At 40.2% G+C, this 19,908-nt stretch overlaps 1 protein-coding gene across 7 annotated transcripts in view; it reads right to left on the reverse strand.

Annotated features, from left to right (window-relative positions):
- Tlk2 (tousled like kinase 2) overlaps window positions 1-19,908 on the reverse strand; it is a 99,267-nt gene that overhangs the window by 14,090 nt on the left and 65,269 nt on the right. For all 7 annotated transcript variants that reach the window (XM_085829484.1, XM_029483035.2, XM_085829485.1 and 4 more), the window contains 6 exons: window positions 17,110-17,176; window positions 15,102-15,199; window positions 13,180-13,261; window positions 9,549-9,640; window positions 2,849-2,938; window positions 329-498 (listed from right to left, as the gene is read on the reverse strand). In XM_085829484.1, the coding sequence (XP_085685610.1) occupies window positions 329-498; window positions 2,849-2,938; window positions 9,549-9,640; window positions 13,180-13,261; window positions 15,102-15,199; window positions 17,110-17,176 (599 nt within the window). The remainder of the gene's footprint in view (window positions 1-328; window positions 499-2,848; window positions 2,939-9,548; window positions 9,641-13,179; window positions 13,262-15,101; window positions 15,200-17,109; window positions 17,177-19,908) is intronic.

Genomic DNA, 19,908 nt, shown 5'->3' on the forward strand with positions numbered 1-19,908 from the left:
TCCTTAAGAAAATGAGGCAAGGCATATGTATACTTTATCAAGGAGACCTGAGACAAATTGCTCCATGGTGTGAGTAATGGGAAAAAGCCAAAATAGAACTTGCCAGAACAGTTGTTTCTAAATGACATCATTAATTTTCCTGGTTCAGCACACAAGGCCCTGCTTCCCCACCCGTCCACCCGTTCCCAGCACCCAGCGGCCCAGGGCTCTTCCCACACTGACCCAGGCGTCTATAGTGATAGAGTTGGGTCTTCTTGGCTCCTGTCAAATTCTTTGACTAAATAAACTTCAAAGTCACTTAAAAATATCTCCTGAAAGTTAGCCATACCTGGTTTGAGGTCATAGTGTATGATGGGAGGTTTTATTTCATTTAAGTACTTTAAAGCATTCACAATCTGCATAATAATGGATCGGGCTTCTTTCTCCGACATTAATTTGTGCTGTTTTAGGTAGAAGTCCAGGTCATTTCCTTCACAGTATTCTAATACTGTACAAAACCTGAAGGCACATAAACCAGCATTTAACGGGGGAGTAAAAAGCAGATTAAACTACCTAAACCACTCTGAGCAAAACTCGGGTATTAGAGCTTCTATTCCTTGCTTGTTCCTGAAACACTCTTCCATTCCTCATCAGGCCAGGAAGCTCAGAGGGGCGAGGCGCTTGCTCGCTCTCTGGGAGAAGAGCTTCTGTAATCTCCATATTGGCATCAACTGTGCCAAAGTTCATTATGGCGCCTTTCTTCTAAGAACACGGACAAGAACTGTAATGTGTGATCTAGCCATCCTCTTATAGCAGGGTCTCCTCTGCATACCCACAGCACATGTCCATTATTATACAGTGATCAATCACACACGTGTCCCATATAAGTGTATACACTAAGGAAGAGTCTAGGTTCTGCTCAGGTCTCAAGAACTAGTCGTATACTATGTCTGGCAAAAGACTACACAAGTGTGTTCCATACGGTACGGATTCTTTTACTTCTATTCATGCCAATATATCATTCATATCCCCCATTTAAAATTGCACATTATTGTTGGCACTACATCTAATGCATCTATCTCCCCAAGTATTCAAATTGATGTATGTTTCCTTGAGCTACTTGAATATTCCTGAGAGATATATACTTTTTAAAAAAATCTTTTTAGGTTATGGTTTATCAGTCAGGACTTAACCAAGAAATAAAAAACACTTGAATATTGAAGACAGAGGCTCTGATTTACAAGCTGAAGACCTAAGAAGACAAACTGTCCAGTAAGGCACCCTTGTGACTAGTTACAGCAGGAAGCTGTTAGCACCCTAAAGCCAGAGGGTCAGAGGAAGAAGGTGGTGCTATGCGAAGTTAGGTCACTAGGGAAACTAGAGCTATGTGCTTACCCACTGGTTGAACCCAGATGAACACCCACTGACAGCTTACCAGAGATGCCCCCCAATGCAGTAGAAGGAAAGGAAGCAGTAAACAGCTATAAGCTGAACTTCAAGCCACACTGCAACTGACTACAAACACACACTTGCAGAATCTCAGGACTGAACAATAAACTATAGTTTTTATGACACCTAAAATGCATGGTAATGCTCTGAGAGCCTATCTGAAATGCTCATTCTTATCTGAGATGCTGAAATGAGTCAGACTCTTTTTCTTGGATATATGACTACACAAAGGCTGCTTGTCTGAGAAAGCTTCTGGGTGGATAAACCAAACTCTTAGACATCCTTAGGAGACTGATGTAACATCTACAGGCAAGACCTAAGGTATCTTATGTTCTCCTGACTTAGGCCTAACTGCAACTAAAAAAGTTTCCAAACACTGAAATGTCCCTAAACCCCGAATAAACCAAAGGCTCTGCAGCTCACTGACCTTATTGCTATACACAGGATTATCAAGAGGACCAAAGGTCTTACATGAATAATTTTATTTTTTGATATTTGAAAAGGCTGAACCCTAAGATCCCTCCCAGTTCTAAAATCCTATTGCCCAGAAACCTGTATTCCAACAACCTGCATCACTAGGTTGTCTTTCCTTTTGTCACATTAACCTTCCTGCTTTAGGATAACAGGATGATGATGTGTGTATCAGCCTCTAGAGTGGGGCTGAGGCTCTTCAACAGTCTTGGGCCTGCTAGTGGCACGTCAGCAGCAACTGGAACCAGTTCCTAAGGACTGACTGCTACACTCTCAGGAACACTGTGAGCTGGCTAGATACTGTATGTAAGACTAAGTAGAGTGTCCTAAATAAATCTGGTTATAAGAAGGGAGGAACTAATGACACCTAAGTACAACAAACATACATCTGGATAAGCGCCGTGCTAACTGAAATAAGCCAATTACAAAGGACCACATACTACATGATTCCATGTGTGAGACTGTCCACAACACGACTTCTAAAGGTGATAGACAGCACTGTCTGCTTAAACAGAGGAAGAGTAAAATGGAGAGGTAATAGGAAAAAGGTTCAGGTTTCTTCTGAGAGTGAAAACGTCTACAATGATCTTGGATAATGCCCATGTATCTATGACACACATGAAAACCCATTCGACTGTGATGGATGAATAAGAAAGTGTATAAATTAGGATAAAGCTCTCTAATTTTTTAAATTGGTACCTTAATATTGGACATAATAGAAATATTGATGCCACAGATATTGGCAATCACCTTATCCTCTCTCCCTGTCAAGCCAGTTTTTACCAGCATGCAGTGCCCTTGTTCTTTAGTCAAGAGATCCAAATTTAAATTGTTATAATTCTTTGCCTATAAATTGAGAGTATTTCCTGGGCCCAGATTTAAGCTCCACCCCACAAGTATTCAGTATGTCAGGACAATAGGGCAGGGAGGGGAGAGCAGCAGGACTTACGAGTCGGTGTCCAGGGAAAAGTAGTCATACAGCTTCACTATCCTGGGGTGGTCCAGCTCCTTGTGAATCCGGTACTCCCTGCACGCATGCCTGCAAACACAAGGGAGCATCAACACAGAGCACGTGGCCTGCTCTTTACAACTCACCCTCGCCTCTCTAGCACTTCCCAGCCCCACATGTCCATCTGTTTGTCATCTCATCCAATCACTCTTTCCTCAATCTATCTAGCCACTGAGAAAAACCGCAGGTGCTCCATCTTTCTTTTTAAAAACTCTTTTTAGATTTATTTATTTTATGTATGTGAGTACACTGTAGCTGTCTTCAGACACACAAGAAGAAGGCATCGATCCCTTTACAGATGGCTGTGAGCCACCATGTGGTTGCTGGGAATTGAACTCAGAACCTCTGAAAGAGCAGTCAGTGCTCTTAACCACTAAACCATCTCTTCAGCCTTCAAGCATTTCTTAAATGAATGGATGTTGACTGTTCTGTGACAACCACACCTCTTTTATGATAATCCCCAATACTAAAAATTACAGTCTTCTCCTCTAAAGAGATGCTTCCAGGGACTGGTGAAGTGCTTGGCTGCTATGCAAGCATGGGGATCAGAGCATGTACCCAGCACCTTTGTAAACGCTGAGTGGGCATGGTAGCCTTGGATGATAAACACAGAGAATCCCCAAATCATAAGTTCTGGGTCTGACTGAGACCACATCTCATAAAATAAGGTGGAAGCGTAATGAAGGATGATTACTGACATTAGCTTCTGTCTCCTAAGTGCTGCAATTATAAGCATGAATCACCACAAATGGCTTCACTTGAAACTGAACAAAACGAAACAAAACAAAATGACTTTTTGAGGTCACTAGATACTCTGGAGGTAAGAATCTTGCTGCCAAATCTGGCGACCTGAATTCAATTCTTGAGACCCACACAGTGGAAGGAAAATTGAATCCCACAATTTGTCCTTTGACCTACAGAGTGTTATTTTACTCCGAATAAGTAAAATAAGTGTAACTAAAGAAGTTTTAAAACGTACCTTTCTAGTTCAAAATAATAAAAGTATAAGCTAAGTGTATTATATATATATATGAGATATGTATCAGCCACACAAAGAATTTCAAAAGACCATGATAGGGCCTGGCTTAGTCAACAAACTACTTGTCTTCCAAGTAACAGGGCCCTGAGCTCAAAGCAGCTGGGTGCAGTGGCCAGTGGTTATGACCCCAGTGCTGGGGAAGCAGAGGAAGGTGGGTCCCTGGGGCTCAGTGGTTCATCAGTCTAGCCCATCTGATGACGTCAAATGAGAGAGACAGACAGACAGACAGACACCCTGTCTCAGAAAACCACAGTGATGGCTTCTGGGGAACATATAAAGCTGTCCTCTAGTCTTTACATGTAGGTTCATACACTTGCACACACAGTATGAGGTATACATGCATACACAGAGTGACACACACACACACAGTGATGCACACACACAGTGACACACACACACAGAGTGACACACACATACACGCGCATGCACACGCACTTGCATCATATATTTATCAAAAGGTTTTAAAAGTGGTTCTTTTTTTATAGACAGTAACTAGAAACCGCTTTAAACAACTTAACACCATTTAAGATGTTTTGTTTAAGGAAGAAGTCAGAAAAGAGAAATTTCCTATTAAATAAATGAAAAAAAAAAGTTTCTGAAGCTGGTATGTTCCAACATATCAAAAAGTAAACATAAAGCACGGAACTTAAAAAATTAAATTTAAAAACTGGGGAACTGAGGGAAGAACGAAGCCTTCCAGTAATTATTAAAGGTTTTCCTAATGGATACTTTGGAGTTAATGCCAAGATGCTACTTTAAGTTTCACTGCTGTTTCTAGTGCTTCATTTCATCATCACTGTCTCCTTATACAGAAATGAAAGCCCATACTAAGGCCGGAGAAGCAGACACACACGAAGTGAAGAACGGAGCCTGGTTCCTTAGACTCTGGCTTCTTCATCACTGAGTGGGAAATCTACAGATGCATTCCTGTGGGTACTGAGCACACACAGCCTTGGCTCAAAACCCCACTGTACCACATAGCTCTACTCAGGATTCAGTGCAATATTTCACCTTTAACAAAATAAATTTATGAACAAAAAACCAGTAACAACTTGTAACTCTATGACTAAAGAGATCACTGTTCAAGTCACTTCTGGCTCAGCAAACTTCTAGACTATAATATGTCTCTTTGAGTAACTTTTGCACATTTCAAAGTACAGAGCATTTTTATCATAAATCAACAGAAAACAAGTGGCAGACAAAGTTAATAATGAAAGAAAGTGTCATTCAAAGTTTTCATTCTCTAAGCCAGGTGTGGCAGCACACCTGTAACAGCAGCATTTAGGACATTGAGGCAGGAGGAACAGTATGAGTTCAAAGTCAGCTGGGCTACAGAATGAGACCCAATGTCAAACAACTTACACCAAAGTCCTCACCAACTACAGGAATCCCTGAAACAGCAAGCCCAACACCGCCCCTGCCAGGCTCTCAGGCTATTGCTTTGTCCTTCTCCAACAAGGCATGACTGATCTATATCCCTCACAATCAACATTCTAATTAGCACCCAATAGATTAAAGGACTATAAATAAGGAAGCAGGAGAAATTTATACACTAAAATGTATCCTTTTTTCTTCTTATTGAATGATGTAAACAGATTTCTGGAATGTTTGCTTTTATATTAGAAAATTTAAAGGCTATTATATAAGGACATATAAATTTGGATATAAATTATTTTTTAATTTTCTGTATATGAGTGCTCTATCTGCATGTACACTTGCATGCCAGAAGAGGACATCAGATCTCAGTATAGATGGTTGTGAGAATGTAGTTGCTAGAAACTGAAATTAGGACCTCTCAAAAAGAGCTGACAGTACTCTTTAACCGCTGAGCCATCTTTCCAACCCAGAATTATTTAAATAAATACAGAAATACATATAAGTTATTTTTACTAATTAAGACTGCTTAATAAATAATTTTCCCTATTGTAGACATTTTGTTATGTTTTGGAAAATTAAAGAAATGTAGTAGGGAGGGATAGATGATCAAGTGGGTAAAGTGTTTGTTATGCAGGCTCAAGGACCCAGGCTGGGACCCCTGGACCATGTGAAAAGCCTGACACAGTGACACTAGAGCCTCTGTGTTGGGGGTATAGAGACAAGTAGCTTTGGGCGTTTGCTGGCCAAGATACTTGCCCAAAATGGCAAACTCCAATTATAGTGAGATACTATGTCTTAAAAAAATAAGGTGAAATGGCTCAACACAAAAAGAACTTGCCATGTGATAATTTGAGTTCTGTCTCTGGAACATACATAGTTGGAAAGAAATGACTCCCAAGACCAGTTTTCTGATATTTCACGTGCATGTTAAAAGTGTGCATGTAAACCCACACAATCATAATTTTAAAAAATATTAATTAAAAAACAAAATCCTAAGGAGGACTGAGACTCAGAAGGCCACTATTTTGCACATGAATATGCACATGTGCACATACATCACATACTTCCACCCTAGCTCCACCTCTCCCATGCTTTACACAAATTACAAACAGATTGACTTAGTGAACTGGAGTGACAAATGGTTTAAGCACCATGTGGGTGCTAGGAAATACACTCGGGACCTCTGCAAGAGCAACCAGTGTCTTAACTAATGGGCCATCTTTCCAGCCCCAACTTCAACTTATCCTGCTCATAGCAGGATATCCTATCACTTAGTTAAAATCACTTAGTTCCTATCACTTAGTTAAAATCAAATGTGGAAGTGTTAAAGATTTCTTCCCAGGCAAGACTGGAGGTCATAAGAACACCCCTTTCCCAATATGTCAACTGAGAAATGGCTGACAATCTCAGGTGCCACGATCCTCCCCTCCCCCCAAGAGGAAACAGTGAGAAGGTATAACAGACACACAGTTCTAGTTAGAAGACCAAAGTTTAGACAAAGGAGGCAGTGTCTATCAGTCATTCCTCTTCTTCCTGATTTATTTTCATTTATATGTATGAACAAAAGTCTATGTGTATGTATGTGGGGGGGGGGGAGGGGGGATATCAAGGTAGTGCTGTGTATGTGTGTGTGGTGTGTGTGTGTGTGTGTGCGCATGTGTATCTGAGGAGGCTAGAACAAAGTGTCAGGTGCTCTGGAAATGGAGTAACAGACCAATATGGTGCAGGGAACTGAACTCAGGATCTCTGAAAGAGACAGTGCTCTGAACCACTGAGCCATCTCTCCAGCCACTTCACTTGATCTAATTCCAGTAGAAATGAGAGAAAGACAACCACTTGGCTGGGCATGGTAGCACATATCTAAAATCCTACCATTAAGAGGAGACAGAGGCAGAAGAATTGCTGTAAGTTTAAGGCCAGCTTAGTCTACACCATGAGACCCTGTCTCAAAGAAGTAAAACTAAAACTAAAACAGAACATCTCAATTTATAATCACGGAGGCTCAACCTGCTTGCCAAGTGTATCAAGGAGGAACCAGGGCCTAACTTTCTGCAGTTACTCTGGTATGCAGTGTCACAGTTCTCTTAAGGTCAACCAAGAAGCTAGATCTGAGTCTAGGACTTTGCAAAATATGTACAGATCCCAGCAGAGAAAGTGTTTTCAAGGTTGACCTGGTCCCTAGAAACACTGTTTTACAGTAGCTAATGACAGGTATTTGTAGAGAGATGCATATCCTAGATCAACGCCATTAACCATTCTTGCAAGTCTCAATACAACACAATTTTCATTTATAATTGGTCAGAACATGTGGTTTCCTGTGGCCTCCCTTCCCCCAGCCTGGAACCTGCTTGCTCAAGGGTGGAGCTACCTGCTCATTCATCCTGCCACGCCTACTGCTGGACCCTGCCTTTGCTGCCTGGAGGCACACACGTGTTCGTCCTGCTACTGGACCGTGAGTTACTTGGCGGGATATTGGGTTCCCTCCCCCTTCCTTTATAACTGAGTGTCTGGAAATAGTAAAATTGAGCTTTGATCAGAATGTTGTCTTAGCTCCATTCTTTCTTCCGCCCCGTCTAGATTCCTCTCTTTTCAGCGAACTGCCATTCTCAGTTGAACCATTCCTGCGGGCAGGCTGCAACAGTTTCCTTCTCAGAAGTGTTCTTGGCATTCACTGTTGCATGCCATATATTCCTGACGTCAGGTGACTGGAATGGACTTTTAATAATGTATCTGGCTTCTCAGAAACATCTGGACTGCAGCTGCTTGTCATGTGAGCATGTGCACACAGGGAGTTTTACACAAGGCATTTATCATCCCTTGTCCTACCTCTGACTAAAGCCTACTTCTCTCATGCAGTGCTGAGTTCTGTTAGTGTGGAACAGAAAGACTTTCCAGTCCCCTGGTGCACAGTAGGTTTAAAGCAAGGCTGTTGAGGCAGTATCTAGCCTTCCTCTGAAGACTTAGGAAGTTAACTAAAAGGCTTCTTCGATACCTACTAATTTTTTCTCCTCCAAAGTCTTATGAGAAAAAAACAAAAACAAAAATCTAAACAAAAAGCAAAACACCAAGCCCAAGGCTATTTCTGTAACCAAAAGCATTTGTTATTATCAAAAGGGGCTTATCTTCTCCTTTCAGGGACAGAACCTGCCTCACTCAATATTTCTATCTATCACAAGGAGACAGAACAGCTCAGTGGGGAACGTAATAGCAAATTAAGTCTGCAGATTCCAAAACAAATGAGCCATGAACGTCAGTATTTAGAAGCTCAGGAGGGAATATGACAAAACCTGGCATTAGTGGAACAAAGAAATCCACAGCTGCATATGTAATAACTATTCATTCCAAAGAAACCACCCTTTAGCCCCGCAACCCCAAGGACAGAAAAGAAAAGGGATGCCATTTTACTGGCATTCTCAAGACAGGCAACCACAGGAAGTAGAGCACTACAATCACAGAAATTTGAGATATGAAAATGGACGGGCCACAGGAAGGCACACTAAGACTCCATCCTTCCAGACCCACTGTCTCCTTCCCAGTTGACTAAGGGAATTATCACTGAGTTTCTACAGACGAACAATAGTTTCTAGAGCCTAGTTTACTGTCTTTAGAAACAACAGAATTCAGAAGCACAGGCTCCGAAGGGGATGGCTGTGTTTAAACTCAGCTTCTAATAGTCTCAAGTTCTGTAAGTAACAGTTTTATCATTGGTAAGACATGGAGTATATTCTCTTTGCTGGGACAGTAAGGAAGATTAAAGAAAACAGTCAATAATTCATCCAAAGCTCTTTCAAAATGCAAACACCTGGGCTGGAGAGATGGCACAGTGGTTAAGAGCACTGACTCCTCTTCCAGAGGTCCTGAGTTCAAATCCCAGCAACCACATGGTGGCTCACAAACATCTGTAATGGGATCTAATGCCCTCTTCTGGTGTGTCTGAAGACAGCAATAGTGCACTCACATATAATCAATCAATCAATCAATCAATCAATCTCTGAGCTGGAGTGAGCAGAGACAGAGAGAGCAGAGGTCCTGAGTTCAATTCCCAGCAACCACACGATGGCTCACAACCATCTGTACAGCTACAGTGTACTTATATACATAAATGTATAAATCTTCAAAAAAAACAAAAACAAAACAACAATAATAAAAAAACAAAAACAAAAACCACACAGCCCAGCTATCATTAATGTCTGTGGAAACATCAGATACTTCAGCAACACTTACTTGTGGTAATTCTCCTTTTTCTCATCTCTCCAGTTTTTATTTAACTGGTGAATTTTCACAGCTACATATCTTTGCTCCGTTAGATCAAACGCCTATTAAAAAAAAAAGGGAATAAATTATATTCTACATAAATACTAACAAGATTTACAGGGAACTCACTTAAAGTTTCTATTTAACAAATCAACCAACACAACGTCCAAAACACATTATTAAATGAAAGTAGCAGCAAATGACATATCATGTACTTGCTCCAGTGTTGCAACCGTCTTCTTGAAAATTGTGATTAGATAATTTAGAAGTCTCCAGACACACTGGCACCGTGGGATTTAAAGGACAAACTCAAGCAAACACCACAAGCAGATGTTCTCAGGCTTGTTCCCAATACTGCTAACTTACTCTGGATTTCATCCCTCCTGATCTAGGACCTTTCTTCCTTAGGTTGTGTCTCTCACCCCGCAGCTAGCCTAGAAAATTCACAAGCATCAACACTGTCTCTTTCCTTTCAAAATAAATCCTGGGACACGTACTGACTGACTGCTTCCTACAGAAAACAACCCAGCTGGATATGATCATTGGTGTGACTATTCACAAAGTATCCCATAATTCAGTGTGCTGTGTTCACTAAAATAAGAACTGACACAAAACAAAACCACCCAGCTTTACATTTGGTGCCACAACTATGAACTCAATGAAAGCAAAGTTTTAATTCCAGCAGTAGCACACAGGAATGGGCTTTCATGAAGAGCAGCAGCCCAGCATTGGTCAAGCAAAGCTGCTCTATCTGTGCACACACAGGCACAAGTGTCCAGCATGCCTACAGAGAACAGAGGTGGCCAGTGTTCCACGAGTCTTCCCATTGCTTCTCTAGAAAAGTTATGTGTATAATGGAGTCATGTCATGCTGGAGCAAAATGGGTAAGGTTTACAGGAGAAAAACCTTCTGAGAACAGGAACAATTTTTCCAATAAAAAAAACATTTCAAGATATTAAAAACTAGATTATATTACACTTAGTGTGTAAAAGCACTAATGCTTATCAAATGCAACAGAAGGTGTAGAAAATCTTGAACAGAACTTATCTGTGGGAAGAATAATGTTTATAAAAAGAGGTTAGCCTGGACCCTTGATAAGGTTGGAAAAGTCTCAAGCCTAGTAGCAAGCATTGGTCAAGGCAATGGCTGTTGTTTAATGTTTGATGATTACCACACAGGTGATCTGAATAAGTCAGGTGCATAGCTTTCAACACACTAGCGAAGCCCTCCGGTCACTACCCTTTCTAAGAAGCTAGGATAAAACTATCTCATCAAAGCTCAACTATGTAATTTGCAAATAAAAGGTGAGGAGAAATCTGTCAGACATCCCAGCACAGAATTTACAAGTGTGAGTATAAATAACACACTGGAATCAAATCAGCACTGCCCTAAGGCACAGTCATGGTGGACAGTGCTAACAGGAACACAATGTGAATGAATGCATTTACTGCTGCTGATATATACTTAAAAATGATTAAAGCAGCCATATGTGGTGGTGTACTTGGAAGGCTGCAGCAGGAGAATTGCCAACAATTGGGGCCAGCCTGAATCACTCTGTGAATTTAGAGCCAGTCTGGGCTACAGTGTGAAAACATCATAAAAACAGGGGGAAAAAAGTTAAAAAGGGCCAGACAGTGGTGATGCACACCTTTAATTCCAGCACTTGGGAGGCAGAGGCAGGTGGATTTCTGAGTTCGAGGCCAGCCTGGTCTACAGAGTGAGTTCCAAGACAGCCAGGGCTACACAGAGAAACCCTGTCTTGAAAAACCAAAAAGAAGAAGGAGGTGGAAGAGGAGAAGGAGGAGAAGAAGAAGTTGTTAAAGAGGTAAATTGCATACATATATCATCACCAAATAAATAAATGAATAAATGAATAAATAAATAAATTTAAAAACTGGTTCCAGCATACACACCTGTTAATCTCAATACACAGGAGGCCAAGATAGGAAGACTATAAATTCAAGACAAACATGGGCTCCAAAGGCCAATAAATACATAAAAAGTAATATTCAAGATGATGGAGACATGGCTCCTTGGCTAAGAACACTGTGCTCTTCCACAGGACCCAGGCTTGATGTCCACCACCCACATGGTGGCTCAAGACCATCTGTAACTGGAACAAGGAGTCTGACAACCTATTCTGGTCACCACAAGTACCACACACACATTATGTACAGCTTGCAAAGCACTCGTACACATAAAAATATTGTTTAAAATAAAGAAAAAAAAAACGAAATAAAAAAGTGAACATGTTAAAAGGGAGACCTATCCGGGGTTGCAGCCCAGCAAGAGAACACATGCCTAGCACACCCATGGAGACACGAGGCTGGAACCCCAGGACTTCACAAAGAGGGGAACAAATAAAACACAAGGGGTTGTTTCTTCTACTTGAAGCAAAGGCATGCTTTACAGAAGTCTCAACCATAAAATTTTGAATAAATAAACATAAATCATAACAGCAGAGACCACATCTCTATACCTTACAAAACAGAATTCCACAACGATGAAATCACACAATAAATCAGTGTTGCATTTTATAACCAGGCATGAAAAAATATATAGGTTTGTTGGTGAACACAATGTGGAGTCTTAGATATTTAAAATTGGGTGCCTCTCCTACTTGTGGAAATCAAGCTGTAGATACAGTGGTCCCTCCATGGGCCCTAAGAAAGCACTAAATAAAGACAACCTTTAAAAACGCAGTGCTCGAGACTGGAGAGATGGCTCGTTGGTTAAGAGCACCACTGACTGCTCTTCCAGAGGTCCTGAGTTCAATGCCCAGCAACCACATGGTGGCTCACAACCACTTGTAATGGGATCTGGTGCCCTTTTCTAGTGTGTCTGAAGACAGCGACAGTGTACTCAAAATAAAATAATTAAATTTTAAAAAAAAAATTTTTTTTTTGTGGTACCCAACACTCTGGGTGAGACTGGTCGAAAGCAGAAAGCTAGCTTACATAAAAGAGACAGTTTGAAGGCAGCAAGGTAGTTCAGTGGTGAAGGTGCTTATCACTAAGCATGACAACCTGAGCTTAGTTAATCTTGGGAACTTGGAGTCCTCACAGAGCCCCACAAACATCTACAGATGTCTACACACAGAAACACATACACACACACACACACAATTTCAAAAAAAAATTCTAAAAATATAATTTAATACATTTTGTTCAAAAAATGTAAGACTAAAGTGAAAACGTACCTATCCTGAACACATAAAAATGCACCAGGAAGGACAAAACCAGGATCAAATTCAACATAATTTATAATTAGGACTGTTTCCTCTTATCATTTTATCTAATTTTTCTACCTTAAAAACAGTAAAGAACAGGCACAGTCGCTCATAACTAGAATCGCAACACTCAGGAGACTGAGGCAGGAGAATTGTGAATGTTAGAGCTACATGATGTACAAGCCAGCCTGGGCTATAAGGGATGATCCTGTCTTTTGTGGTCACAGAAATTTATTGGAAGCAATTTTCCTAAAGATCTTTATCCAAAAGCTTTTGAATTTAAATCTATAGATATCAACTCACAGTTCTCAATATTGAAAATGTCTACAAATCGGTATAACCCTCTCATTGTACCCAGTTCTTTGTACTTACCTTGTAAACTTCACTGAAACCTCCTCTACCCAAAAGATGTAACAACAAATATCTGTCATTTAGTGTTGGATGGTCTTTAAACCTGTGGAAACACAATGCACAACGTACTGAGGTCAAAGACTAGTCTTCCATAGTCCAGCATTCCTATAACATCTCCAACTTTAAATAAACACTTTAATATAGTCAACTGCTGAGAGCTTGATAACTAACACCATTATTGTCTATTATGAGTACAAGGTTACACAGCTGAAAGAAACAGAATTATAATAAATTCTGTTACTACAGCCATTAAAGCCAGATAGTGATTCTTGTCTCAGTAGCTACATATAAACTTGTGGCTGATTTTGATCTCCCTCCTTTTTCTATTTTAAAATCATATAAAGCTTCAAGGTATTTTTATATTGCCTTAAAAATAAAGTATTCCATGTGTTCTATAAGAATTCATATCTCTCTCTCCCTCTCTCTAGGGTCTTACTATGTAGCCCTGGCTCACCCGGAACTCACTATGAAAGCCAAGTTGGCTTTGAACTCAGAGAGATCCACTTGCCTCTAGGTTCCTGAATACTGAGACTAAACGTGTGTGCCGCTGTACCTGTCTAATTGAGTCTTTTAGAGACGGGGTTTACTCTGGCCTGGAACTCCCCAGTTCTCCTGCCTCCGCCTGCTCAGTGCGTTGAGGTGATGGATGTACACCATCATGTCCCACCTTTATGGTTTTTGAGACAGGGTTTCATTTCACTCTGGCTTAAGCCTCCCGAATATTGGAATACATGTAGATAGGTCTGTGGCATCTAACCAAATTTGTTTTTCTCTTTAGATAAGTCTACTATAAATCTAAGTCTAGGGTACAGTGTACACCCAAAGCAGATTCTTCCTGTAGTACACGCACTATCATCCCAGCCTCCAGAGGCAGGCAGAAAATGGAAGATAGCTCAGGAGCAGTCAGGGCTACAGATAAGACCCTATCTCAAAACCCAGAGTATAGAGACAGCTAGGGATACAGCTTGCATGCCTGCCTCACATGCATGATGCCTTACACTTCAACCCTAGTACTAAAAAACAATCTTATAACCAGTACCCCAATTAGTGCTAAAATTCCTTTATTCCTAATGTAATAAAGCAGTGTGCCTATGGGGAAGAGATAATATTATTATGGAGATTTAAATTAAGTAGACTCTTCAAATTTGACTCTTAATTTGGCTCCTGTTCAAATTAACTTCATTTTTCTAAACTTGTTTCCTGACTGATGTATGCAAGACTATGCGGCCATCATGAGAATTAAGTGTTGAGACCAGAAGGGTACTTGAACTCTTTCCTGATATATAAAGTCCACAGTAAATGCTGGGCTGGTACCTCCCACTTGGCAGAACAATGGTCCATGGGTCCCAGTGGTCAAAGGTAACACACGGTCAGACACAGATGGGAAGAACTAATCAGTGATAAAGATCATTTCCCACTTGTAAGCTACTTTCCCTCATCTTAGTCATAGAAATGGCTTATAAACAAAGGTGAGTGTGAATCTATAATTAATGTGGTAAATTTAAGTTTTATTAGTCTTACCTACTCAGAAAATGAACGTGAACTCACCTAACACTCTCCTACAGCACTACACTATAGCCAGGTTTCCATCTCCCAAGGTGCCACAGTTATGTCTTCAAATGCCGAAAACCGCATCCACCCTTACAGCTGGCAAGCATTACTGTTTTAGTAAACTCTACTCATGTAAATTGCTATATGCACACATATATAACCTTACTTTTAATATAAAGATTGAAATTTTGTTCACAAAAATTCTATTATATCCTAAAAAGGAACTAAATACACTCATTTGGAGGGGAAAAAAAATTAAAAACATCACTCTAGACCATACACGACATAAAATATTCAGCCATTTCCAGCTCATTACGCCCCAGGTTGCTTACTGCGAGTTATCTTCATTATGTATCCTTTTTAATTCCCTGATGTGTAGATTCCTAACCCTTTCTAGCCTTTCCAGCTCTGCCTGGATTTCTGCTTCCTCCTGAAAAGGGGAAAAGAAAAAAGTTCAGAATCCAGTGAACTTCACCTTTTCATTGAAAAAATACCGACATCTATTTCACTTGTACAGAGAACAAAGCTCCTCTCACTCATCATCCATCCACTCTCAGATGCAGCCACTGGTAACTTCCCAGCAATGCTTCATGCATACACACACAGGCTTCTGCAAAACCTGACAAAATTCAGGTTTATTGTCTGGTTTTACTCTTTGGGTATTGAATATACTCGATACCTTAAATTCCACTAACTTAACATCTAACAAGTGTGTGTGTATGTGTGTTTTACACAAAAACTAATGTTGGTTACTATACTCATAAATAGTATCTTTAATACATGCATGTATATTTATTTCTACTTACGTGTGTGTGTGTGTATGTGTGTGTATGCCTATGTGTATGCCATATGTGTACAGGTGATAGCAGGGGACAGAAGAAGACATCAAATCTTTGGAGCTGAAGTTAAAAGCAGTTATGAGCAGCCAGACATGCTGGGAACTAAACTTAGATCTCTAAAAGAACAACAAATTTTAATACCTAAGCACCTGGGCTGCTGTATTTAAGAGCTTTCGGAAGGAAGGAAGGAAGGAAGGAAGGAAGGAAGGAAGGAAGGAAGGAAGGAAGGAGGGAGGGAGGGAGGGAGGGAGGGAGGGAGGGAGGAAGGAAGGAAGGAAGGAAGGAAGGAAGGAAGGAAGGAAGGAAGGAAGGGAGGGCAGACAGACACAAAAAAACTACATTCATGGTATCTTGGGGCTAGAGATGTTAAGTCTGTGGTAAAGCACTTACCTAACATCTTTAATGCCTTGGGTTCAATTTCCAGCACACATCCCCTATCCCAACAACAACGAAAAAGCCCACTTCATACTATATACATGTTAAAGTCTTGGATTTAATCTCCAACATACACATACATGCACACATATACAGGTATATACACACAAACTAGCCCAACAACCAAAACCAACCTCATATCACATACATGTCAATGATAAGATACACTGATGCATTCCTTTAATCCTGGTATTTAGGAAGCTGAGACAAGAGGATCCTAAGTTCTAGGCCAGGCGAGACTGGGCCTTAAAACTCTCTCAAAAACCAACAGAGACCATGCCCATGACCTTCAATAAAAAGATTCTTTTTGTTGAAAGATTCAGTGAATATCACCAACAAATTCTTTTAAGTATTAGAATATTGATGGTACGATATTATTTTCTTTTTTTTTTTTTTTAAGATTTATTTATTTATTATATGTAAGTACACTGTAGCTGTCTTCAGACACTCCAGAAGAGGGCGTCAGATCTTGTTACAGATGGTTGTGAGCCACCATGTGGTTGCTGGGATTTGAACTCCGGACCTTCGGAAGAGCAGTCGGGTGCTCTTACCCACTGAGCCATCTCACCAGCCCACGATATTATTTTCTTTAGTTACTTCAGGCAAAAAAAATAAGAGCTACTAATAACAAAGGAGTTCTTCCATCAATTTCAGGTGTACGAGTCCAGTACATTTCATTTCTATTTTAAGGACAGTCATGTGGGCAGCTCTATAAAATAGACACATTTTCTACCAATATGTCACTGGCATAAAACAAACTCTCACTTAAGTGCTTTCACTGACTTGAAAATAAAAATCCAACCATTAGACTACAAGACATGACAGTGGCGGCAGCAACTCGGGATTCCTGCAGCATGCAAAGCTACAATTAATTATATTTGTTCAAATGACCAAATCATTTCTGTTTCAAATGTAAAGTGGAAATTACGTTTCTTAAAGAGATTTTCCCCAGGGGGAGAGTAGAGGGACTTTCGGGATAGCATTTGAAATGTAAATGAAGAAAATATCTAATAAAAAATTTGTTTAAAATTTAAAAAAAAAAAAAAGATTTTCCCATCATACTTACTTTCTTAAGATGACCTAATCTAAGTTTGAAGATTTCCTCTTGTTCATGGTATTCGGCTAACGTTAACCTGAAAAACAATGGTAGCAATTTCAGTAAATCCTATGAATAATAACATGCTTACTTGAACAGAACTACTTTAATATGCTCCTAGAGTATATATGGTTTTCATGTTTAAAATGACTAAAAGCCAGGTTATTTTGAAGTCCCATGATCAAATTAAGGAAACTCTTAATTTCACATGAGATGTAAAGAAGACTCAAAAATTTGAGAAAAAAGAAAAGCATGTAAGCTCTATTTTTCCATTATTACCAAATGTTTAGTGGCATGTTACATACATCATAACACCCAGCTACCACAATGCTGCAACTACGGAATAGAATGTTAGAGAGCAATGAAGCAAGGGCCAACGTGAGGGACAAGCCCTCACTCTCAGTTCCACCTACTACTCCAAACACACATCCTCCATCCTAAGAATAAAGTGTTCACTTTATTATTAGGTCTTATTCCTCCATTTTCACCTTCCCCACACTCACCTCCTTCAAAGGTTTAAGTGTCACTATTTACATGACTACTAAATTACCAGGACAAACAGGACACAGCTTTGCATTCTCACAGAAAGGGCCACAACCAACCTGTGGCTTAAGCTAAGGGAAAAGATGCGAGTAAAAAAGTAACACCACAAGCACCAGGGCTGCTGCATCAGCCACGGCTGCAGAAACACCTGTACCCGCTACTCCATTCCATCCCATGAAAAGGGGAGAAATGGAAGGAGGAGGAATAGGAGGAGGGATAAGGAGGAGGAGGAAGAGGAGGAGGAGGAGAAAAAGACGACAACGACGACAATGACAGTTTTTAACAGGTTCCATATCAGGAAGTGATAAATGTAACTCACTGCAGAGGCCTGTGTTGGCTTCTGGTCAGACACAAGAGCTAAGTCTCAGATCCTGTAATTAAGAAGTGGACTGAATGCCCCCGCGCTTGGATTTTACAGACTCCATCTGGTAATCACTAATGAACTTACTGGTCTAGATTAGAATCTAATTAGTGTTTGGTGGTGTGTACTCGTGGCATGCATGCACACACACTCTACACCTTCTTTTATCATTTTTAAGTCAATGGTTTCATGCACTGGTAATAAATAATTTTCAAGTAATACTGGAGGGTAGACCCTACTACGTATAACCACAGAACTCATCAAAGAAAACAATGACTTGGGATGTCTAGAGAATCTTTCAAATAAAATGCCTGGCGTTTCTGATACAAAATATACTAGTTTTAAAATACTGTTATATTAACAAAAGTGTTTCTCAAACTTAAGTTTACCACAGACACTTTTATCACTATATTGGAATTTTGGCTTATTTAGGTATTGTCCCCCCCTGTATAAATTATGAACTCCTAAAACTGGGGTTGTTTCCTTTAAGATCTGCAATCCAGAACAGGGCCTGGCATAAAATAAGCATCTAACATAGACTTACCAAGCACGTGTCAAAGGTAAGACTTCCTAACACATTGGGTATACATGGGGTGAGGGCTGGAGTTAAGCATCTTTCTCACTGGAACAAAAGAAGATGCAGTTCCTGAACTTGTTAACACAGTTGTAATTTAAGTAGTACACTTGGCATAGATTATAGGCTAATGTGGTTTTGTATATTGATATATAAACATTAAAAAGCAAAATAATACGCATTTTGCCTTTTTAATGTTTGTGTACATAATACTGTGTGTGTGTGTGTGCATCTTCTCTCTGTCCTAATTTTGGACAAGAAATTTACTTTCAACTAAAGACAAAAGAAGAAAAGGAGAAGGACTTTCAATCTCTCTTGTGTCTGATGGCTATGTAATAACTTTTGACTGACAACCTTCCTAATACTGCAACCCTCTAATATAGTTCCTCATATTGTGGTGACCCCCAACTATAAAATTAATTTTGTTGCTACCTCATAGCTATAATTTTGCCACTGTTATGAATCATAATGTAAATATCAGTTTTTGGTTTTTTTTTTTTTTTTTTGGTTTTTCAAGACAGGGTTTTTCTGTGTAGCCCTGGCTGTCCTGGAACTCATTCTGTAGACCAGGCTGGCCTTGAACTCAAGAGATCCACCTGCTTCTGCCTCCCAAGTGCTGGGATTAAAGGCATGTGCCACCACTGCCCGGCAGCATCTGTGTTTTTCGTAGTCTTAGGTGACCCCTATGAAAGGGTCCTATACCCCAAAGAGGTCACAACCCACGAGTTGAGAAATGCCATACTAGTGTTTTCCATAAGTTTCCAGAAAGAGGTATGGGACATGGGGACAAGGGGATGGGAGGTAGGAAGAACACTTCGAAGGTCAAGAATTGTCTTATCATAAAATACTCCTTTTTGGGGGGAGAGAGGCGTTGGAGGCAGGTTTTCTCTGTGTAGCCCTAGCTATTTTGGAACTCGCTCTATAGAGCAGGCTAGCCCTAAATTCACAGATATCCACCTGCCTCTGCCTCCTAATTGCGGAGATTAAAGACATGATCACCTGCCCAGTGTGAAGTATTCTTTTTCTAAAATAGCAACCACTTTTTTCTTGCCTTACACTTTTTCATTTTAAAGACTTTTTACTTTATATGTATGGATGTTTTAACTACTTGTACATCTGTGCACTACATACATGCCTGGTGCCCTCAGAGGTAAGAAGAGGGTACCAGACCTCCTGGAACTAGAGTTACAGACAGTTGTCAGAAGCCATGTAAAAGCTAAGAAGAGAACTCTGGCTCTTCACAAGAGCCGCTGATGCTCTTAACCGCCGAGTTATCTCCAGCCCATCTTGG

Source organism: Mus caroli, unplaced genomic scaffold (assembly GCF_978045245.1).
Source record: "Mus caroli unplaced genomic scaffold, Mus_caroli_1 scaffold_13, whole genome shotgun sequence".
Lineage (NCBI taxonomy): Eukaryota > Metazoa > Chordata > Mammalia > Rodentia > Muridae > Mus > Mus caroli.